Source organism: Camelus dromedarius, chromosome 25 (assembly GCF_036321535.1).
Source record: "Camelus dromedarius isolate mCamDro1 chromosome 25, mCamDro1.pat, whole genome shotgun sequence".
Classification (NCBI taxonomy): domain Eukaryota; kingdom Metazoa; phylum Chordata; class Mammalia; order Artiodactyla; family Camelidae; genus Camelus; species Camelus dromedarius.
The window spans coordinates 1,172,441-1,195,934 of record NC_087460.1 but is presented as its reverse complement, the minus strand read 5'-3'; the positions used below and the strand labels follow the sequence as shown (position 1 = coordinate 1,195,934).

The window sequence follows — 23,494 nt, the reverse complement described above, 5'->3', positions numbered from 1 at the left end:
CTCAGATTATTTTTATTTGGCTGTTGAATAAATTGTAACTTTTGCATTGAAGATCTCACTAGAAAGGGGCTTGATGAACCAGGTTTTCTTGATTTATCTTACAGTCAGCATTAAAAAAAGATTATAGGAATAATAGATGCTTGGTGGTGGTAGCGGTGATGAGCATTACTTATTGATCGCTTACTACGTCCTAGATAGCTTTCTAGTACTTTACATGTAGTAAAGTCATTTAATACCTGCAGCAGCTCCAGGGTTAACCATACCATTATCCCTAGTTGCACATGAGAAAACTGAGGCACAGAGAGATTAACTGCCCAAGTTTGTCGGCTGGTTAATGGCATGGCTGGGATTTGAATCCATGCAGGATGGTTCCAGGACTTAGGCTCTCAGTGTGCTACAGAGCCTCTTAGAGTGCAGCTCAGTGTGGAAAGTTCTTAGGCTGTCCTGAGGTATATAATGTAAAATTTCTTCCTATGCTCTTCCCAGCCTCACTCTGTAGAAAACCACTGATAATAGTTGGAAATACAGCTTTCTCGCTCTCTTTGCCTGTTTATTTGCAAATGCTTATTTGCAAAATAAATGTTTATTTGCAAATCTGTCTACACATGCAGGTTTTTAAAAAAATTGATAGACTTTATTTTTTACAGCAGTTTTAGATTTGTAGAAATTTGTGGTGTTAGTACAGAAAGTTCCCATATATAACCCACCCTCCATTTTCCCTTATTAATAATACCTTGCATTACATGGCATATTTGTTACAATTGCTAAACCAATATTGTTACATTGCAAATTAAAATCTATATGTTAGGGCTTTTTTTTTTTTTTTTTTTTTTGTCGTTGCAGAGCTTTTAAAGTGGGATCAAACCAATCATTGTTCAGCAGTGTGCTTTTTTGGGGTGGTTTTAAAAATACAGTGCTTCTGGACTTTTTAATGCAAATAAACAGTCTTAACTCACTAACATTCAGATTAATGACACAAATTTAGCATTTTTTTTGGAATGGAAGACTTGCTTGGAAGTTTCTTAGTTATTTTTCTTTTTTTTCATAAGTTTATCTTGTAGCACCAGTGCTTTTCTCTGAAGAACACCTTTTCCCTATAACGGAGGCACTTGCGACAGTGAACCTAGGACCTTGTACCCGCCGAGCATGCCCTCTACCTTCAGCTTCTTGGAGACTTCTTACTGTTCTTCATCAGAAGAGTGGTGCATGTCAACCCACTTACCGACAGCTGCCTCCTCACTACGGCTGTCACTTCCTCACCTGTTTTTTTGTTTTTAATCGTTCTCAGCATTCTCTTCCTCACCTTCCAGAACGTCTGTTCCTGGAATGCAGTGTTTGGCATCTAATTCTTCATACCCTTACACCCTTGATTTTATTGAAGCTTCTGTGGTATTACCCTGGAATTCCTCACATCATCCCATTCTTTGTGTTTTACTGGGTGAGGTTTTGAGGAAGTTTTTCAGTCATTGAGCTTTTATCTCTTCCAGAGTATTGCTTCCTACTGTCATGACTTCCCCAGAGTTCTTGTCATAACAAAATGGGTGGCCGTGGTCATGAGCAATGACTAAATGGTCTCTGGGACTGCCAGGTGGTGTGAAATGTGCACAGCGCAGCAGAATGATCTTGTTACTTATTTTTGGTGCTGCTGCGGAAACCTTTGCACCAGGGGCTAGAAGTGAGGGAGAAATAGCTTCATGCATTCCTGCCAGTCTGGAGACAAGGTTCATGAGTACCATCCTTACTTCAGATGTCTCCTTTATAGCTCTTCGGCTGCTATAGTAGTTCTTCTGAAATCTTGGGGCTCATGAATCAAATGGATAGCTGGGAAGTGACACACTTCCGATTTTTTCTGCTTTTGCTTCTGCAGTACTTCCATAGCCTTCGTGTGTTCGGAGCCCCTGCGCCGTGGTGCACTCATCAGCGTTCTGGGTCCCTGAGCCGTTCAGCTTGTTTTCTCTTTCCTTGGAAGAATGTCAGGGCAGCAGCTAGCACTTTGGTGACCTCAGAGAAGCATGCAGTCGTGGTATCATCGACAGCCTTGGCATCAGTTCAGGTGTTTCTTCTACAGTGCTCAGTCATCACTTCCAACGATATCTTGGCTGCAGTTTCCTTGCTATCCCTTAACGTGTGAAGTTCTGCAATACTGTGTTCAGTTTATTCTTTTTTTTTGTACTTTTATTCTCATCAGTCACAAAATGAGCACATCAAGTCTTAGAAGCTTATATGGCAATGTAAAGGTTCAAAGGAGAGCTCTAGCGGCCTTGATTGAAGAAGCCTCTTCTCAGTGAGATCGAAGCATCTGAAAATGTTATTGGAAGCTTTGCACTCAAGAAGGTGAAACTGTAGGAGAACAGATCTTTCAGTTCTTGAGGAAAGTTATCTAGATGTTCTGGGTGGCCGTGACCAATCTGTGCCGTAGACTTCACCAGCTTTGCCAGTTCCTTGCTGGGTTATTTGGTTGCAATTTGAAAATCTCCACATTGGATTTGTGGTGAATGTTCTGCTGTTGTGGAAACTCCTCGGTGTAGGCCAGAGGGTCCACTTAATTTTTTAAATTTTTTTTTAGTGGAGGTACTGGGGATCGAACCCAGGACCTCTTGCATGTCAGGCATGCACTCTACCACTGAGCTCTTACCCGTGCCCCCTCCCCACCCCGGGTCCACTCTATTCTGTAACTGCTGCGCGCTGCTGGACAGCTAGTGTTTATTTCTGCTGGACATGTTGGGTGCAGCTGGCTCTCAGTGAGCAGTTCTCAGAAGACCCGCACCACTGACACCAGCCAGCCCTTCTCAGGCTGTGGCTTGGAATCTTGCTTCCAGGTATAACCAGAAATAGCACTTGGGAGCGTGGCAGATGGCGCCGTCTTGGCTCATAGCTGTGTGCTGTAAGAATCAGCATTCGTGGGTGGCTTTCCAGGTCAGTACATTTGCATCCACTCTGTTCTTCTAATAGTTTCTTCTTATTTTATCGACTTTGCGCACCGTAATTTAGTGCTATTCCTATTGCTGGATATTAAGATTGCTTAAATTTATTGTATATTGTACATGTGCGTTGTATGTACAGTTGTTGCCCGTTGATGACTCTTTGGGGTAACTTTCTAAGAGTCTAATTAATCACTGGGTGGGAGGAAATGCATGTTTTTCGTTTTGATGTGTGTATATTACCAGACTGCCGTCCAGAAAGGTCACTGCAGTATAAGCTCCCACCAGAAATGTGGAGGTCTAGCTTCTCCATGCCATTGTGAGCTTTTCTTTTTTTTCCCAATCTTTACCTGATTAACAGTTAAACATTTCTTGCGTTTTTGGATAGCTTTCTTTTGAAGTTGGTTTAGAATTGCTTTTTAGGTAGGATGTAAATTCTATAGTTATTCTTTCTAGTACTTACTCCATTAGATAGAGCCACTCACATATTTAGATTCCCTACCTGGGCCTTGAAGGCAGTGTGATTTTTGCCACCCCTGTGGAAAGAATCCGGGTGACTGCCTAGAAGACTGTCTGTTTCCTGAGGGTAGGGAGTGCACAGCTTTCTTCATGTCTGTAGCAGTTCTGGTGGCGAGCAAATAAATGTTCTTTCTGAAACCTAAGTTGGATTATGTTCTTTCGAACCTACTGCTTAGTGAAGCGCTTTAACTTTGTTAAGAATAACCTTTTCAAAGTCTTTGTGAGATGTAAATTGGAAAAATTGCAGCATGAAATTGTCATCTTGGTGTGTGTTCTCCATGTTATCCTTTATTTCTAAAACGAGACAAATAAGACTGACTATCTCAGGACCTGTTTGTTAGCAGTGACTAACCTACCCTATTTGCTAAGTGATTTGGTCTTCAGTTCTAGAAGTTAAAAAATGGATTGATTAGGGGATTTGTTTCTGTAGTCCACGGCTTTGAATTTTCTGTTGGAGCATACATACCATGTGTCAGGGGTGTGTGCTGGCGAGGTGCTGCGCTTAGCTGAGTTAGATGTCGGTGTCCAGACTCAAGGAGGCAGGAAGCTACGTTCACGAAGCTGCCAGGATATCTTCAGGCCTGGCGAAAACACCTGTGGGAAAGCACATTTCATGTGTTTTAACAAAAGTTCACAACAAGTATATAAAGTTTTCTTCATATCTGACTTATAATGTCGCATATTCTTAGTGTGCTTCTCTATTTTCCACAACATCCATGTGCTAGAAAACAAAGCATACAAAGTATAATGAGTGTGAAAACACAAAATTAATTGTTGAATTTTGGCCAACTTTGCATTTTCTCATTTTCTTTTGTAGGCATTTTTTGGTTAGTATATTAGGTATACTAATTGTTGTTTTTCACTGGTAGCATATTTACTTTAATCGTATAGGTTCTGAAATTTTAGTTTAGTGCACATGTATGCGTAGTTGTAACTGCCCACTCATTCCTTTGGTCAGGGAAGAGTGGTGGCAGTGCAGACGCCTTGGTGTGGTGGAACAGAAGGGTTATTTTTATTTTCTTGGAATTTATTTATATTTTATTTCATTTCAGAGAGAATTTCTGTAACTTTAAAGATTGAGAAGTATAATTATATATATATAAATATATATAAAAGAAAAATGAGGAAAAGGAGGAAGCATATATTCTGTTCCCAGGTGGAAACATAACTCAATGACTAAGAGTAAAATTTGGATTTGAATTTGCTTGGCAGCAGAGATAAAAATGGGAATATGGTAAAATACGTAATATTGAACTGGAAGGAGGAACAAGACCAATTTTCCAGGGATAAATCTTCCCTTGACAAACTTTAAGGAACTGTTTAAATTGGGCATTACATAAAAGCTCCGCTCCCCCCTTTTTTTTTGCTAGAGGCCCAGATTAAAAAAAGGTGAAAATGATACATTAAAGTTTCAAGCCAATATTGGCTGAAATTTCTTATATTTACACCAGAGAATTTCACTTCAAACTTACTATGACCAGTGGCTGTAATGTGCTATTTGTGTCTTTAGTGAAGTCCTGTAGGACAGTGGTAAGGCATGGTCTTTGGAGGTAGACAGATACAGATTTGAATTTAAGTTTCTGTCCCTGATGTGACTTGATTGTGACGACATTGACTTGATCTCCTTTAGTCTGAGTTTCTTCATCCATAAAATGGGACCCCATTTCATAAAGATGCTAGAGGATTAAATGAGATGATGGGTAAAAGGCCAACTACTTAGCCTGGTTCAGAATTGGTTCCAGTAAGTATTAAGCAACAGTTCACCTGCCTTTAATGAGATAGCACCATGGCCAGGAAAAATAGAACCACTTACCTCTGTGCGAGGCAGTGTTGTATGATGGAGAGGGCCTAACCTGGGCGGTTCTGCTTGTCTGTTTTGTAACCTATGTAGTCTTGAACAGTCTCACTCTCAGCCCTCTCATTTGTAAGTGGGGAACACTGTGTAACAGGCAGAGTTAAATGAGAGTGTATATGAAAGCTCACCTCACCTGGCGCCTGATAGCCTCTAAGTTAGCGTCTAAATTTTGTAGTGATAGGCAGTGCTGTGCTTCTGAAGTAGGACTTGAGAAGGCTTTTGGTTGTAGAAGCCAGAATGGTTATGAATTAGTCTGTGTTTAACTTCGCTTTGAGGGAATCACAATTAGGGAATGTTTACTGAAGGAAGACTTTTTAGGAAGTTACTGTTACTTGGTAAGATGATGTTGTGGTTGCTTAGCTTGTACAGACCTGTGCGTTCCCCAGTAGTCTACACTTAGGTACATGAACTTCAACGGTGTCAGTTGTTTTAGCATTCAAGATGAACTTTACTGAAGTATGAGTTACACACAATAAAATATACTCACTTTAAGTACTCGGTTAGATGAGTCTTGACAGTTACATACCCAGATAATCATCACCCAGGTCAAAATGTAGAATTTCTGTCGTCTCCCTCGTGCTCCTTTGCAGGTAGTCCACTCACCCCAACCCCCCACATCTGGCCCAAGGAAACCTCTGATCTGCATGGATTAATTTTGCCTCTTAGAATTTTGTGTAAGTGGAATCATATGTATTCTTTAGTGTCTGGCTTCTTTCACTCAGTGTAGTTTTTTTTTTTTAAGGGGGTGATTAGGCTTATTTATTTATTTATAGAGGAGGCACTGGATTTACGCTCTACTCTTTGAGCTGTGCCCCCCCCCCCCCCAACAGCGTTACGCTTTTGAGATTCAGCTGTGTTGCTGTGTGCCGGTAGTTTGTTCCTTTTTTAATTGCGGGGTGGTATTCATCATAGTATTGCTGCACTGCAGTTTGTTAATTCATTTACCTTGATATTTGGGTTTCCAGTTTTTGGCTATTATGATTAAAACTGCTACGAACATTCATGTACAAGCCTTTTGAACATGATGTTTTTATTTCTCTTGGGTAAATTCTTTTTTTTTTTTTAATTGAAGTATAGTCAGTTACAATGTGTCAATCTCTGGTGTACAGTATAATGTTCTTGGGTAAATTCTTAGGAGTAGCATAATTTAGTTCTATGGTATATGTTTGGCAGTTTTTTTGTTAAAAATATTTCATAGTATTTTTATCGGGTTATTCTCCCATCAGCAGTGTACTAGGTCTCATGAATACTGAGACCTAGTTGTGTTCTTAAGTACCCATTCTTTCACTGTGAAGTGGTATCTGGTGGTTGTTTTTTAGGAGAGGGCAGTTAAGTTTATATTTTTTTAATGGAGGTACTAGGGACTGAACCCAGGACCTTGTGCATGCTAAGCATGTGCTCTACCCCTGAGCTTTACCCTGACACCCCCTTTACATTTATTTAAAAAATTGTTTTTCCTTTTATTGAGTTGCAAAAGTTCTTTATATTCTGAGTACAAGTACTTTGTCAGGTGTGTGTATTTTGAGTATATTCTTTTATTCTGTGACTTGTCTTTCATTTTTTTAACAGAACCTTTTAAGAGCAGATATTTAAATTTTTTGATGAGCCGATTTTATCACTTTTTTTCTTATGGTTAGTGCTTTTTTGTATCCTATGAACTATTTATTTACTCCAAAGCAGTGAAGATTTGCTGCCGTGTTTTCTTTTGGAAGACCTGTAGTCTTAGATGTTATACTTAGGTCTATGATTTGTTTCAATTTTATTTTGTGGTACAGCCCCCCCTCTCCCCGTATGGCTATCCAGTTGTTCTAGACTATTCTTTACTCATTGAATTACCTTGGCACCTTTGTTGAAGATAAACTGTCCATGAATGAATGAGAATCTTTTTCTGTACTGTTACATTGATGTCTGTCCGTCCTTACTCTAGTACTAATGCCAGTACTATACTTCCTTGATTACTGTAGCTCTGTTGTAAGTTTTGTTTATTCTAGATCCTTTGCATTTTCATAAATTTTAGTATTGGTGTCAGTTTCCACCGAAAAGCCTGCTGGAATTTTTGACATTATATTGAGTATATAGATCTTTCGGGGAAGAATCGCCACCTTAACAATATTGAGTCTTCCAGTCCAATAAAATGGTATATCTTTATGTTTATTTAGATGTTCTTTAATTTCTTTCAGCAGTGTTTTGTAGTTTTCAGTATAGAAATGTTGGGGGTATTCGTTAGACTTGCTCCTAATTTTAAGGGCTGCAGTAAATGAGGGAATATTTCTGTTTTCTTTTCAGGTGTTGCTAGTATGTAGAATTAAAATTGATTGATTGGATGTTGAGCATGCAGAAATTCTTTAATAAGTAGTCAGATGGAATTTAATTTATTCTCATCTAAATTTCTGGAGGAAAAACCATAGAGAGTAAGAAAAAATTATCTCTGATGGGTTACAAGTTTGGACGACTCTAAATTTGAAGCATAAAAGTACATTTGAATTTAATGGGAAAATGCACAATAATGAATACACAGAGATCTACTGTAGAGATTGTCCAGCAAATGAGACGGGATAGTTGTGTTACTCGAACAGCTGGCTTCACCTCTTGGTAGGTGTTGAGCCAAAAGACGCAGCTAAGCCAAAGATTGAGAGGAGGAGTTGTTAACGTAACTTGCAGCAAGTAAGGAGAACACAGGGCATCTTTTCCAGAGCAGTGTCAACCCCATAGTAAAACTGGGGAATTTTTAAGCTAAGGGTGCCTGCATACCCTTGAAGGGGCTTGGGTTGTCCACAGAGTCCACACTTTAGGTGACTGAAGCCACCAGGGCCAGAGAAGGCCAGCGTCACCATCCCTTAAGTTCCAGTTGATCTGGTGTTTTGAGTGCTTCAGGCTAACCTTTACCTTCCAAAGAGAACTGGGAGAGTCTACAACTGATATGGTATCTTCGCTATTTTTACTTCTCAAGAGATCACTGATTACTGAAACTTGTTCCAGGGCTAGCACTGTAGCCAGACTTAGATCACAAAATGGCTTAGGCTGAAAATGACTTCTCTTCTGTCAAGAAAGCCATGCCTGGTTCTCTTTCTCCTGGGGCCTCCCGCCCTATCTGCTTATAGTTGTAGAAAGACATGTAGAGTTGAGAAGTTTAAAATGTTAAAAATAATGCTAAATATTCAATGTATCTTTTTAGGTAGAAGACAGTGGAAACCACTTGACTAGTATAAATAAAAAGAATCTTGTTTTTATTGAGTGTATTTTGACCTACCAGCATGTCTGTTTTACCTTTGTGTGTGTATCGTCAGATGATTTACCGTTTCCTAGCCAAGCCCGATACCTGTCCCGAAGCACAGATGTCCTCTTTCAGACTGTGCTCTTGGTTTCTGCTCAGCCTGCCCAAGTGGATCTGTGTACTCACCGTTTTCTCTCGTGCGGCAATGAGGAGAATTGGACTTGACTGTGTACTTGTGTCATGTTGGCTATGGCGGTCTGAGACAGCAGTGTAATTTTGCTGATGGCATGTGTCAGTTAAAGTAGGATGAAATTGATGTTTGGCTTATTGCCCTTTGCATCATTCTTTGGATTTACGAAAACTAAAGATAAACTAAGAATGTTTATAGCTGTTAATGTGGCAGGTGACTGGAGCTGTTTCAGTTCGGCATGGGAAAGAATAATACTATTATTGCTGTTAGTCATTGTGTATGGGATGTTAATATGTTTAGGTTTAAACTTTGATTCTTCCTAATGTGGCATTCCTGAGAAAAAGCTATGAATAAAAATATTACAGTTATATTAGAACTACATTTCAGAACAACTTTGAAAATTCAAGGTTAGAATATTACTCTACTTTAAAATTTTTTCTTAACACTTTCAGTACTTCTAAATGTTACGGGGTCGATACATCTAAAAGATGAATCTTGCTTGGCCAAATGCAATACTGGACACTGTTGGTATTTATCAAGTCTTTGCTTCCTAAAGAATAATTTTCTTAAATGTCTCAGCAGTTTTTCTTGCAACCTTTTTCATTATTTGCATATGTGCTTTTGCTACAAATTGTATTCACCTAGCTAGTGTAAGTGGTGAACTTACTTGATTGTCTGCCAAATGGGAGAAGGCTAGAAGTCTCTTTCTTAATAGAGGATAGATGGGGAAAGTGCTCCTAACCAAATGCAGTAAGCAGACCTTAAGTAAGCAGGCAGCATGAGTTGATGAGGTGATAGCATTCTAAATATGGATACAAATACTTAAACATAAGCCCTGCTACTGGAAAATAAGGTAAAATTTTAATTTGAGACGAGTCAACTTGGTGATCATCTGCCTAGCCGGTGGTTGTAAGACTTGGGATTTTTTTACTGTCCTAAGTTGATAAGTACTTGAATGGAAAGAAGAGCATTGTTTTCTTGTAGTTGTTCACTTTGGAGTTTTTGAACTGCTTAAAGTCTTTAAAAATGTTCTGAGTCAGTTTTTCATTTTCTAGGCTGCCTGAATTTGGAGGAATATTGACTTTTTATCCCTTAAAATACATGCCTTCATTTTAGTGGTTGACCCTGCTTAGGTTATATTGCTCAGGAGATAGGTCCGAGTTTGGTTAAAATTTCACTTAGTTTCTGAAGGTACTAGGGAACTAATTTGACTGTGTAAGCTTTATTATTAGATTTTTGTGTTTATGTTAGAAATACATGTTTATATTGATGAGTTCATTGCTGAACTGTGTCATCAGTCCCTAGAAGGGTGCCCAACACAGAAACTGTACATAAATGTTTGTTAAATGAAAAGCTTCGTTTTTTTACCTTATGGTGCTTGAAACTGCCTTTATAGTTTTTTTTTTTGGCAAAAATCAGAAATGTAGTTAATTTATGGACTATAAATAAGTTTTAAGAAATGTTTACTTACTTCAGTATAATAATAGGGTCCTTCTGCTGTACGCCTGCTCTTCAGGGAGTTGATTTGCAGCTCGTGTGGTTTAAATCTGGAGCGTTTGGTGTTGAATGAGAAAGTGTGGGCTTCTCTCAGTCCGCTTTGAGTTTCGGGCTGCCTTGTGACATGCAGCTCTTCGTAACGGTGCTGTGTGAGGGTACGGAGCGACAGCTGAGTGCAGCTGAGCTCCTTCACGTTCTTGAAAACAAGCCTGTTGTTCTCCAGGTGGCCACGTCGCACGTTTGAACTTGGAAACTCAGAGAAACTTCAGCGTCTGCCTCCGACCAGCTCTTTGTTTTCTTTCAACATCTTAGAACTTGACTTTGTACTTTTGGGGACGTGACAAAACAGTCTACTTATATATTTTTTAACTGAAGATTGAAACAATTGTTCTGGTCACATTTATGGTAATTGTCAGGTTTTTGAAAGGTCAAATTTGTTAAGCTATAGTTTACACTTAGTAAAATTTGCCGTTTCTCATGTGTACAGTTCTATGAATTTTGACAAACGTTGCTGAAGGGTTTTAAATGGCTAAAGTGGACTTGATATCCAGTGGAAAGGCCAGCGTAGCAGCTCAGCAGATAGCCCTTCATATCTTTTTATCACTTGGGAAGTCTTTATAGGAAGGTTCAAGTTGGGCCTTTTCCACGGACACAGGAAGAACCGGTGTGGTAGGCTCTCCCTGGCTTTCCCCCAATTCTACTTTGCAAGGTAAGATTTGCCTGGTTTCTGTGGGTGGGATAGTTAGAAATTAGAAGAGGTTCCTGGTGATTTTACTTAAAAATTGCCCTACTTAATGCTAGGAAAGAAAGCAGTGTCAATGATACAGCATGTTGCCTGGCTTTAAACTTCAGAATAATCTTCAAAAACTGTTGTTTGATTTGAAATGTTCTTTGTGCTAATAGCAGTTAAGATTTTATGAACCTGAAAGCATGATAGTGCCTGTGTTAAAAATCGGTGTTGCTGCTTCTCACTTGTCAACTATGCCATTTTTTAAGGACTGTGTCAGTAACGTATGTTGGGAACTTTTCCCATTTAATCAGTTATTCTTTTCCTAATTATCAGGTTTTTTTGATTGACAGTTTTCTATTCAGATATGTTCTGGGTGGGAAGAATTTCAGTTTTAATCAGTCATTTTATTGCTTTTGGTATGTAGCAAGGCTACATGCTCCTCCCCATTTCTTGACTGTTTCTTAATATTTTCAATATTGTTGTAAAGCAGAGTCCGGTCAGTGTTAACTCCTGGTTTTGTCACTTAAGTGCTGTCATGCAATTATTCAAGAACAGCTTGTTCGTGGTGGCGTAGAAGGTGGTGGCTGAGAGCATTAACGGGGTGTTAGGCAGACTGGATTGATTAGATAGATCAGGCTGCCACTTACCTCAGGCCAGTTATTTATAACCTCTCTGGGTATGTTGTCATTTCCAAAACGGAGGAAATGCTTGCACCCATCTTCCAGGGTTGTAAGGGTTTAAAGAGATAATCTGTGGGAAATGCTCTTTGCAAGAAGTTGACGCTCACTGCATGTTGGCTTTTCGTGTCACCGCCCATCCCACACCCCATCCAGCAAGGATTTTTAAAATCCTTCTGTGTATCCTGCAGAAGGATACAAAAATGGATTCCAAAAAAGGGCTCTCTGACCCTGAGGAGTTTTCTGTTCAGGAGGGAAGACAGGCACGTAAACAAGCACGTGGGAAATTCTGACGGGCTCTGTAATAGAAACTAAACAGGTGCTAAAATAGAATTAATAAGCGAGAAGAGTAAAGGGGTTGTGTCAGGAGATGGGGGAAGTCAGGGAACTTGGTGTCTGCCCACGAAATTCCTCTGAAGTGGGGGTGGTAATCCGCCCCTTACTTACGCGGCACGTGTTTCCTGGGTATGCCTGCTGTCCGCCAGTGGCTGCTCCAGGCGCTGGGCGTGCAGGAGTAGAGATGTATACTGCCTCTTCTCTCAGCAGTCTGCAGCCCCATGGGAGAGGACCGTTAGCAAGCAAAGAAATGGAAGTGTCAGAGACGGGCTGTGACTGAGAGGGACAGGTGAGGCGGTCAAGAGTTACTGAGATATGTGGTCAGAGGACGATTCTTTGAGGAGGTGACCTTTACATTGGGATCGGCATGTGGGGATGGGGCCAGCCCGGGGAAGAGCTGGGCCGTGGGCTCCCCAGGCCTTGGCATCCAGGCTGCGTGGAGCCCTCGGAGCTGCGGCGGTCCTTGTGGCTGAAATGTAGTGGGCGAGGGCCACGTGGCTCAGAAGGAGGCCACAGAGAGGGGCTAAGTCAGTTAGGGTTTCATAAGCCGGGCAAGAGGTTTCCTAGGTGTAAAGGAAAGCCATTGGAGGGCCCCCAGCAAGGGCGTGCCTTTTGGTCAGGACCACTGTGCCTGCTGTGTGAGGGCTGGGTCTGAGGGGAGGGGGGTGGGACACAAGCTCAAGACAGGTGAGAGATGGCGTCACCTTGAACCAGGAAGTGGGAGTGGAGAGAAATAGATGCAGGCTGTTTTGAAGACCCCCCCTCTTCACCCATCACTGTAAAACTTATTTATTTAGCTTTTTATTGAGGTATAGTCAGTTTACAATGTTGTCTCAATTTCCAGCGTACTGCACAATGCTTCCATTATACATGAACGTACATGTATTCATTTTCATGTTCTTTTTCACCATAGGTTACTACAAGATACTGAGTATAGTTCCCTGTGTTATACAGTATAAACTTGTTTATCTACTTTGTATATTTGCAGTCAGTGTCTGCAAATCTCAAACTCCCAGTTTATCCCTTACCTCCCACCTCCACCCTGGCAGCCACAAATCTGTATTCTATGTCTGTGAATCTGTTACTGTTTTATATGTAAGTTCATTTGTCTTTTTTTTTTTTTTTCCTAGATTCTGCATATGAGTGATACATGGTATTTTTCTCTTTCTGGCTTAATTCACTTAGAATGACCTTCTCCAGGTTCATCCATGTTGCTGCAAATGGCATTATTTTATCATTTTTTATGGCCGAATAATATTCCTTTGTATAAATATACCACAACTTCTTTATCCAGTCATCTGTCGATGGACATTTAGGTTGTTTCCATGTCTTGGCTATTGTACATAGTGCTGCTGTGAACATTGGGGTGCAGGTGTCTTTTTGAATTAAGGTTCCCTCTGGATATATGCCCAGGAGTGGGATTGCAGGGTCATATGGTAAGTCTTTTGAGGAATCTCCGTGATGTTTTCCGCAATGGCTACAACAGACTGCATTCCCACCAACAGTGTAGGAGGGTTCCCTTTTCTCCACACCCTCCCCAGCATTTATCATTTGTGGACTTTTGAATGATGGCCATTCTGACTGGTGTGAGGTGATACCTTATTGTAGTTTTGACTTGCATTTCTCTGATAATTAGTGATACTGAGCATTTTTTCATGTGCCTATCGGTCATTTGTAGTAAAGATTTTTAAGTGTTAATTTTAAGAGGTCCAACCCCTTTCCTTGCCAGTTAGTGTGACAGAAATTTTCCAGCAAGTTTCTCTAAAGACTTAATCCAGTCAGGGTAACACATCTAGTACTTATTTTTAATAGTGATTTAAAAAGAGAAAAAATAGCTACTACTCAGAAGAAAACCTGGTACCTTTAGTAACCCTGCTGGTCTCATTGTTGAAATAAACTTTACCGTCCTAAAAAATAATCTCATTTCACTGTTAGTAGTTCAGATTTGCATGCACTGTGTTGACGGCACAGTGGAGGCTGAAAGTGGAGGTGACAAGGGGCAGCATAGCCACGCTTCCGTGTAGAACATCTTGTGCCGCTCGCGGTTCCGGTTCCGTCAGGCGAGAGCGTGAACTTGACACCAGGAATGTCAGTAGCGTGCGCCAGCTTGGGACGCGCACCTCAGCGTGGAGTGGCAGGCTGCACTGGGGTCATCTCAGTGCACAGCTTGCAGGTCACCTTGGGGTTGGCTGCTTTCCCTTCAGAGGACAAACCATGCGACATGTTTTGCAGCCTGTCCTCTACTGCTGAGCAATCTAATTATAGAGCTAGAAAGCGCTACCACCAGGCAGAAAGCCGCGCCCCACTCGCTCTGTCCCAGCTAGTACAAAGGGACGTTACTCCACTGGCCCTTAGAATCTGAAGACTCGATATCCTAATTTTTGAACAACCTTAAAGATCCATGGCAGATGGCGAGTCTTTAGAGAACCATGCTGGAAGGAAGATCTCTGTCACATTAACTGGAAAGTGGTTGGCAGTGTAGGAATTTGAAAAACTTACCGTAGTATTGTCTTTCTTTCCTCATCACCACTTCCTGGCCTCCCAGAGATTTTAATTTACAACCTTAGATCTGCTCTGCTTGCTGAAGGTGCAGGGGTCGGGTTGCGTAGGATTTCCGCATCTGCTCGTAGACTGAGTACCCCTCAGCCACTTGTCCTTCCTGCCAGCTGCTTTCTGTTCGTGTTGGGTTCCTCGCCCCGCCCTGCCGCAGCTCTGTGTAATACCACATGGTGGTCACAGAAGCTTGACCAGTGAGAATTTTCTGAGGAAGAGATGAACTCTTCTGATAACACATGATGGTACTCTGGAATACTTTCCATCTCTCACCTCACTCCTTTTTACTGTTAAGAATCTTAGAGCAAATTAAAGCCTAGCTCCACTTTCCCTAATTTTTACTCTTCATAGCAAGACAGTCACTTATCTATGTACAGCTGGACAGTTTATTTTTCCAGCTGCTCTTAGAGGCTGACGGCCTTGGTCACGTTACCTGATCTCTGAGCCTCAGTTTCCACATCTGTCAGATGGGGGGGTAGAATACCTCAGACGACTAAATATAAGAATTATGTGAGAGAAACTACGTGTAAATTCTTTGTACAGAATTTAGCTTTATATATCTGCAATAAATTTTAGCTCCTTCTTTCTTCCATGAAACACAATGAAGTGGTGGGTGTGAAACAGCTTTGTGAGCTGTAAATAAATAAGTAAATATAAATCACTAGCATTGTTTCCTCTTTCAGAATTGGGTATTGATAGCATAGTTTATGATCTGAGTGCTTGCTTGGGCCCTTATGTGACAGGCACATACCCAGGTTTGCTTATCCTTAAAGATTTGTATTTGTTTTTGTTCTAAAAACTTTAGAGGGCTCTGGAGAAATCCACAGTGAACTAAAATGATTTATGAAACTAACAGTTGGCTAATTCTTACTCTAATTCGAACTCTTGAGCTAATTCTCAGTTTCACGTAGGTATATATATGAACACTCCTTTACCTTTTTTTTTTAAATTGAAGTATAGTCAGTTACAATGTGTCACAAAAAGAGAAAGAAAAGTACCGAGTGATACCACTCATGAGGGATCCAAAGACAAAAAAGGAGGAAAGAGAACACTGCTCGTGAACTCATCTGCAAAACAAAGACTTGCCAGCAGAGTGAACAGCCTTGTGGTGGCGGGGGTGGGGGGTAAGTCTGGGAGTTTTGAGATTTGCAGATGTTAACCTTTTGCCGATTTTTAATGGCATCCAGGCCCTCCCACTTTGCCCTGCTCCTTCTCTCCCCCAGTAAGAATTTTGAATCTCATGAGGTTTATGTGCATAGCAAGTCCCCTGGCCTCTTCCTGTTTTAGTCTTTCCCGTTGGATTGGCTGTGATAATCACCTTATTTGGATATGTAACTTAAATCTCTGAAATTTTAAGCTTTTGTACTGTGAGTTAGGAGGTAGAGGGTGAAGGATTTTTATTAATTTAATTATTAAACTCCCAGGAAACTTACTGCAGTCCAATTTAGAGAAATAGCGATGGTTTCTGGAAGTGTTTTTTGCTACTTAACATTTGAATGTCACCTGTCGTATTCATTAAACATTTAGGTGCATCGTGCTTTCTGGGACTCACAGGGGTGTGAAAGGCCTGAGTACTGCCTTCCAGGGCAGTCTAGTTAGAGTTCAAAGCAGGTAAAAAATATTGGCGTTTCAGACATCAAGCAACTTAAATCAAAACGTTACCAATAATATATGCCACTTCAGTCAGAGACGTCGTCTTACTTATTTCGTAGAAATATGGTGAATTTTGGTTTCCTCACCTGTGAAGTAGAAATAAAAACAACAGGATGGTTCATTGTGATGATTTAAATGAAACTGGATATGTAAAACCTAGTTGCAATACATATTCGTTCTGCAGTTAGGTATGTTTTTTAATTGAGAAAGTATGGCATATTGTAAAAAAAAAAAACAAACAGGCAGAACAAAATGAAAACTAAGCCTTCTCACTCCAGACCCTAGATTCGTCCCTGTCTGCTTCTGTACCAAGAACACAGTTTTGAGAATCTAAGTAGTTATTCTGTGTACATGTATACTTACTTGCAGTTAAATATTTTTATAACATATGAATGCGCAGATGTTAAACATGTCTTTTGTATTCTGCTTTTTTCATTTAAAAATAGATTCTGGCAGTCCTTCCTGTCAACAAATACAGGGTTTTTAAAAAATACATGATTATTTTATTGTCCTTAATGATTATAGAAAATTCAAGTTTTAATGTATAGTAATACAACCTGTGTCTTCCCCCAGCACTCAGTCAAATATATTAATTCAAAGCTTTCTCTCCTTAGGGTCACCTCACTATCCTAAAAGCCCATCCTCCCAAGAAGCAGGGACAGAAAGAAAGACCTCTTTGTAAGAAAGGCTTGGGTATCCCATGAACGAGACAGCAGAACACCGACTGGGGTACAGCAGGACTCCAGAGCCAGACATAAGGCTCAGGAAGGGGCACCAGCTTGATGGCACCAGCAGCGGTGAGGATGGCGCCCACCACGCAGACCTGGGGCCCGTGGTAGAGGCAGCTGCCCTTTCTTCCTCTCATAAGAAAGTAAGTTCAAGCGGAAGGATGGTAAGTAAAACAAGCTTGTGGGCATGTGGCTGGAGGGAGGATATTGAAAGAAGTGTGGGGACTTTGCTAGAATGAGGCCGGCCTGAAAAGCGGCCTTGAGCACGTTTGTGAGTTTTGTTCAGGACAGTTCGAGGTCTCTTACTCTTAAACCAGCTAGGTGCTAGTCACGCCTCTTCTGCTGCCACTCAAACCTGTGCTTACGCTGTCCTGTCCTGTCTACAACAGGACACGGGCTTTTGTCGCTACCGTATGACCCTTACAACGCTTTAGTGATGGCATTGTCACTTCTATTTTTGGAGAAAATAATTGCTTTCTGGAACTACAGATAGAGTTCATCTCCAGTGCATACCTTGGGAGTCAGTAGAATTGTGGGAAAAGAAGGCAGGTTTTAATCTTTCGCTTCGCACAGAAGAGAGCAGCTTCTCAGTTCCTCAGGCAGCTGCACCTGGAGCGCAGTGTGAGTGTCGTTTTGCCCTGTGCTTCGGAGCCTTGCAGTTAATGTAGCATGTTGTGCTGTGTTTCCAAAGCAGTTTTTCTCAGACTGGTGAGCCCTTTGGTACTTTGTGAGATGTATTTTGGTACTAGAGCAGTGTTAATTAGACAGCAGAGAGGGTAAGGAAATTGAGGCGCATGTAACATACGTTTAAACTATGTTCTTTGATGAAATTGTTTAGTTTTGTGTAGATAGATATGAATACTGCATACATTTCTTACTGAGGCTTGTAGTCAAAAGCATTGAAAGCCTCTACTTCGAACTGCATCTTTACCGTCCTAAGAAATAAGCTCATTGGGTGGGTAGTAGGGGTGTTGGTTTGAACTCCAGAGGGTTGTCTTGTCTTTCCAGGTCTTTAGTAAGAATTTCACAAGAGCACTGTAGAAATAACGGAGTATTGTGGCAGGAGATTTAAGATTATTTCTTCTTTTATTCTTGGTAACACTCTGTAAGCTAACTTTATACTCTTGGCTAGATGGTGCTACATTGAAAGATGACTTGTGTCCTTGTGTGTACGTGTGTCCCTACTTGCACAGAACAGATTCCTAACTTAGAGGATTAATAAAAGGTTTGCTTACAGTAAGTTTAGTGTGATTTGGCCTTCATACTAGCATCACTGTTTTAAAAGAAGTTTCACAGATACTTGGGGCAAGGACTTCCTTCCACATTAAGGCTTTGCTTTCTTGTTGACCTTTTACAACATTGTGTTCTAGCAGCTGACACGTCCCCCTCCAGGCCGAGCAGCTTGAGTCTCCCTCAGGTGCTCCCAAGGCCAGGGCAGTTGCTCAGCCAGCAAGCACTACCGCTGGGGTTACCTTTTCTCTTCACTGCAGTGAACACACCGCGTGAAATCGCCTGCCCTGAATGTCGGTGTGTCCAGCCCGTCATTGCTGGCTGTGTGCACGTTGCTGTGTCGCAGACCCTCGAACCTTTTCACCTTGACAACCGAAACCCTGTCCCCATTTTCCGCACCTCCCAGCCCTGGGCAGCCACCGTCCTGCTTTCTGCTTCTGTGAGCTGGCAGCTGTAGGTGCCGCACACAGATGGAATCACGCAGTGTTTGTCCTCCTGCGACTGGCTTCTCTCACTGCGCAGTGTCCTCAGGTTGGTTCTGTGTTGTACCAGGTGACAGGACTTCTTTTTGAAGGCTGAATAGTAGTCGACTGATACGTGTATGTCCACCCACGGATGGTTGTCTAGGTTGTTTCCACCTCTTGGCTGTTGTGAATCCTGCTCGAGATTTCTCTTCAGATAACATGCTGTAGTTCTTTGGGATGAATACCCAGAAGTGGGATGACCGGGTCATATGGTAGTTCTACTTTAATTCTTTGAGAAGCTTCCATACTGCTTTCCGTGGCGGCTGCAGCATTTTACATTCCCATCCGCAGCGTGCGAGGGTGCTGACTTCCGCACGTCCTCATCAGCGCCTACACTGTTCGCTCTTTTGATGATGGCTGTCCTGGCAGGTGTGACCCGGGCATTTCACTGCCATTGTGATTTGCATTTCCCTGATGATTAGTAAAGGTTGAGCTTCCCACTCATACACCTGCTGGCCATCTGTGTGGCTTTTGGAGAAATGTCTATTTAAGTCCTTTGCACATTTTTAAGGCTTTTTTTGTGTGTGTGTGTTGAGTTACAGGAGTTTCTATATTTTGGATGTTTACCTCTTATCAGATGCATTTTTAAGGCTTTTTGTGTGTGTGTGTGTTGAGTTACAGGAGTTTCTATATTTTGGATGTTTACCTCTTATCAGATGCATTTTTAAGGCTTTTTGTGTGTGTGTGTGTTGAGTTACAGGAGTTTATATATTTTGGATGTTTACCCCTTATCGGATGTGTGGTTTGCAGATGTCCTCTCCTGTCCCACAGGCTACCCTGTCACTGTCAGTTGTTTTTGCTGTGCAGGAGCTTTGCAGTGTGACGCAGTCCTACTTGTCCAGTGATATTGGTGTCATTCCAGAATTTTTATTTTTAAGACCTTTTTTAGAGGAGCATTTTTTTAGGTTCCCAAGCAAAGTCGGGAATGTACGAGATTTTGCACATAGGCCCAGTCCTCGCACTTGCCTCGCCTCCCCCACGATCAGCATCCCCACCGCAGTGGTACGTTTGCTGTGACTGAACCTGTATTGGCACATCATGATCAGTCAGAGTGCAGGGTTTACGCTGGGGTTCACTCTGGGTGCTGCGCATCCTAGGGGTCTGGACGAGTGTATAATCGTGTGTGTCCATCCGTATGGCATCGCTGCTCTAGAAATCGTCTGTGCTCCCCCATCCATGCCCTGTCCCCTCCCTGATTCTTTAGATAGAGTGGTAGAAGGAAGCCTCTCAGGGGAGCATGTTTGAGATGAGTGAGGCCTGAATGATGAGGAACCAGCCACGCAGAGACCTGGGGGAAGAGGAAGCAAGCTGAACGTTCTCTACCTTGTTCACGAGCTGCAGCCACCCTGGCCTCACTTCAGTTCGTTAAGTGGGCTGGGCTGTGTCCAGCTTCAGAGCCTTCACGTGTGGCTCTTTCCCTGGCCTGGGTGTTCTCACATCCATACCTGTGGCTGCTGCTGCTGCTCCTCAGTGCTCAGGTTAAGTATCCCTTCCTCAGAGAAGCCCTTCTCAGGTCTCTGTCTCCACTGTGTCCTGGTGCACTGCTGTCTTTAATCCTGCCTTTATGTTCCCCCACAGTACGTACCTCTCTCTGTGTGTGTGATTAGATGGTTTAGTTCTTATTTTTGCTTGTAGACTGTATGTTCCATGGTGGAAAGAATCTTGCCTTTTGTTTGCCCCATCCTCAGATTCTTGCTCAGTTTTTGATTCTTGGTGGGCGTATAACATATGGTTGTTGAATGAACTTACCAGTAGCCAATTCAGAGTTCTTTGTCAGAATTGTCTCAGGCAGTTTTCATAAATAAAGGTACGGAGAATATGGGGTGTACTATTCTGATGTTCCGGGAAACTTAACTCATGTGTGTGATCCAGATAGACTCAGTGCGCTGTGTCATTCATCAGAGGGGCAACGATAGCGCACGCTTACTGAGCCCTTGTGCTGTGCGAGGCAGTTTTCTAAGCAGTTTCGTGGGTGCCATCTCATTCCTTCCAGAGTAGCCTTCTGGAGTGGGTATCAGCTGCATCTTTGTTTTACAGGCCAGGACATGGAGACCCCATTGGCTTTATGTGAGTTACATGCTGGGACTTCTGTTGGAGGATCATGCATTTTTTTCCTTCATGGGGGCTGGATTTTCTGTTCATTGGTTTATTGTCAGAAGTGTGATTTGGTCATTCCAATGGTTATTTGCCTTTACTACATTTTAAAAGACTGTGTGCACAGATGGCCACAGCTGTGGAAGGAGACCCCGTGGTGCGTGGTAGTGATCATCCAGTTAGGTGCCTTTGCTCAAGCGGCCCTGTTTAATGGCTGCTTTTATCACTTGTACCATGTTTGCTTGTATCTGGCAAAGCCATTTCTGTCCGGTAGATAATCTCCAAGGAAGCAGTTTGGTAAAAGAAAAAAAGCAGGGTTTTTGGGTTCAGAGAGACTGGATTTGAATCCTTGGTCTCTTCTACATAATTATTTCCCACTGTTTTTGAGTGGGAGGGTCCTTAAAAGAAAAAACAATGACAACCTTGCTGAAGTATGTGCATGTAGAAAAGTGCGTATACTGTAAGTGGGTAGTGGGATAAACTTCTGGACACACCTGTGCCACCAGCACTCCCAGAGGCACCCGCAGTGCTCTCCTCACCCCCCACCCGGCCCAGTCTGCCTGCTCCCCTCCCACACAGGTGGTGTTATCTCGACTTCTAATGGCGTAGATAATTCTGCTTGTTTTTGTGCTTCATTCATTAGAACCATTCAGTATTTACTCTGGTGTCTGGCTTCTCTCACTCAGCATCGTGTTTGTGAAAGTCCATTTGTATTTACTTGGTGTAGCAGTAATTTTTATTGCTCTCTGGTATTCCTTTGACTATACCGCATTTTATTTATTCATTCTGTTGAAGGCGGTCTGGGGTGGTTTCTCGTTTGGGGCTGTAAAGATAGAGTCTCTGAATATTCTGGTGCTTGTCTTCTGCTGAATACAGGTGTGTTTCTGTTAGCTGTGCACCTGGGAGTGGAAAGCCTGGTTCAGGAAGTAGCCCCTTTCCTCCTTTAAATATCACAAGTATTTAACATTCCCCCTTCATGATAGTTGTGTTGTTAATATTAGTTTGAAAAAATAGATGATAGATACTGACTATGAGTTTAGGTCACCTTAAGTGAATGTGTGTCTAAGTCACTACAGCGTTACACACGAGATAATGTCGTTAGGTCGGGAATCAAAGTATTACCTCGAGCCGTGCAGTTTGCCCTGGCTTCCGTTTCTGAATTCACCATGCTTGCCCTGGGTTTCCACATTAACAAGTGGGAACAGAAGTGCTCCTCCGAAGGTGGTTACAGGGGTGTGATCCCTGCGTGCAGCACTTAGCGCAGTGTGTGGCGTGGGGTTGGCGTGCAGCGAGCAGTAGTTCTGCTGCCGTGACCGTGCTTTGTGCTCACCTGATGTGACTGCAGTAAACCCTGATAAACACATGGGACTCAGCCATCTGTCTCAGCCATCCTTGACCGCAACAGCCTTTTCACAAAGGTGATCTCTAAGTCTGTTATCTAAATACTGACCTCTTTATCGGACCTTTAACTGTCCACATTGAACTGATTTAGCCTGTTTCCTCCCTCACCAGCTTTTCCTTCTGACTTCCTAATTTCTAATAAATAGCACAGACTTTCTTTCAAGTACCCAGACTTGGTTCCTAGAATGTGACAGTGCAAGGAACACCAAGAGTTGTCTAGTAGATGTATGCACGCATTTGTTCTTTCTAGAGATGCTTTTAGTTTCTTTACCACGCGGTGGCACTCTGGGAATAGAGACAAAACATGGTTTCTGCCCTAAAGCGGCTTATTATAGTCTAGAGAAACAATAAGTCAGTGCATTTGTGCTCCGTGCGGTGTGATAGTATGCACAGGGCACTGTGGGAGCAGCACTGCCTGCAGCTGGGCACCTGGGAGGGAGAACTTGGGTTGCAGGGTTAGCTGAGAGGACCGAAGGGCCTTCCAGGCAAAGGGAACAGCAGATGTGAAGACCCAGAAGTAAGAGCAGCATGGAGGGGGGGCGCAGAGTACAGCTCAGCGTAGAGCGTGTGCTTAGCATCCACGCGCTCCTGTTCAGTCCCCAGCACCTCCATTAAGATAAATAGATAAATAAACGTAATTACTTCCCCCCACGAAGAATAGAGTAGCATGGTTCTTTTAGGAAACAGTAGTAACAGTAGCTGACGTGTGCGGAGTCTCACTGGTGTGCACTGGTGTGGGAGCCACAGGACGTTCGGTGCAGCTGGAGTGATGGGTGAAGGGTGCGAGGAGTCAGAGGTCTGGTAGCCAGGAAGCCCCGACTAGCGGGGCCAAAGATCCAGACCTTCAGAATCCTGGTCGTGTCCGTCCACCATCCAAAATCCTTTTTGAAATGCGTGCTGTTGTATGGTGCTGGGAGTGGCCAGAGCCACTGGGCCTCTGACTCTGAGCCTTGGCTCTTTTCGCTGTCTTGGCTGAAGTTTTTAGTTTGTGTTTTGTTAAGTTTCCACAGACAAAAACACAAAAAAGCCGCTTCAAACCAGGCTACCCCAGTCTTTAGTTTTATGGCTTCGTTTCATATCTGAATTTTCAAGGTATTAAGTTGAAAAAAAGAGAGCAGCCTTCATGGTTGTCCTCCTCTTCCTCTGCTCCAGATTCTTCATAAATGGGGATTAGGAGCCAACTTTTCTTCATTCAGCCCAGGAGTTACTCTCTCGAACTGAACTGCTTTCACCAAACTTACAAGAAAGCCGCCGTATATTAGTTTATCCTAAGAAAGCTAACTCGTAAATAGGCTCCTGTCTGCCGATTACTTCATTTTCTTGAGGAGGTCTGCTTAGGAAATGTAGTTGTGATCAGACAGAGATGCTTTGT

At 42.3% G+C, this 23,494-nt stretch overlaps 1 protein-coding gene, 1 long non-coding RNA gene and 1 pseudogene across 6 annotated transcripts in view; 1 reads left to right on the top strand and 2 right to left on the bottom strand.

Moving 5' to 3' along the window:
• ADIPOR2 (adiponectin receptor 2) overlaps positions 1 to 23,494 on the top strand; it is a 44,256-nt gene that overhangs the window by 3,638 nt on the left and 17,124 nt on the right. For 2 of the 5 annotated variants that reach the window (XM_064478862.1, XM_031444393.2), the window contains exon 2: positions 16,760 to 17,037. The exons of 1 other annotated variant lie outside the window; for it this stretch is intronic. In XM_064478862.1, coding sequence (XP_064334932.1) covers positions 16,846 to 17,037 — 192 coding nt within the window. In that variant the 5' untranslated portion in view covers positions 16,760 to 16,845. Of the gene's footprint in view, positions 1 to 12,151; positions 12,229 to 16,759; positions 17,038 to 23,494 lie in introns of those variants that run through there. 2 more of the 5 variants (XM_064478863.1, XM_031444398.2) reach the window with 2 other exon arrangements.
• Positions 613 to 2,603, bottom strand: LOC105102953 (protein SDA1 homolog; annotated as a pseudogene).
• On the bottom strand, positions 10,737 to 14,599 carry LOC135319294 (uncharacterized). The gene is made up of 3 exons (XR_010377759.1): positions 14,439 to 14,599; positions 12,051 to 12,150; positions 10,737 to 10,923 (listed from the first exon to the last, which is right to left on the bottom strand). It is a non-coding gene; the product is annotated as an uncharacterized LOC135319294 (long non-coding RNA).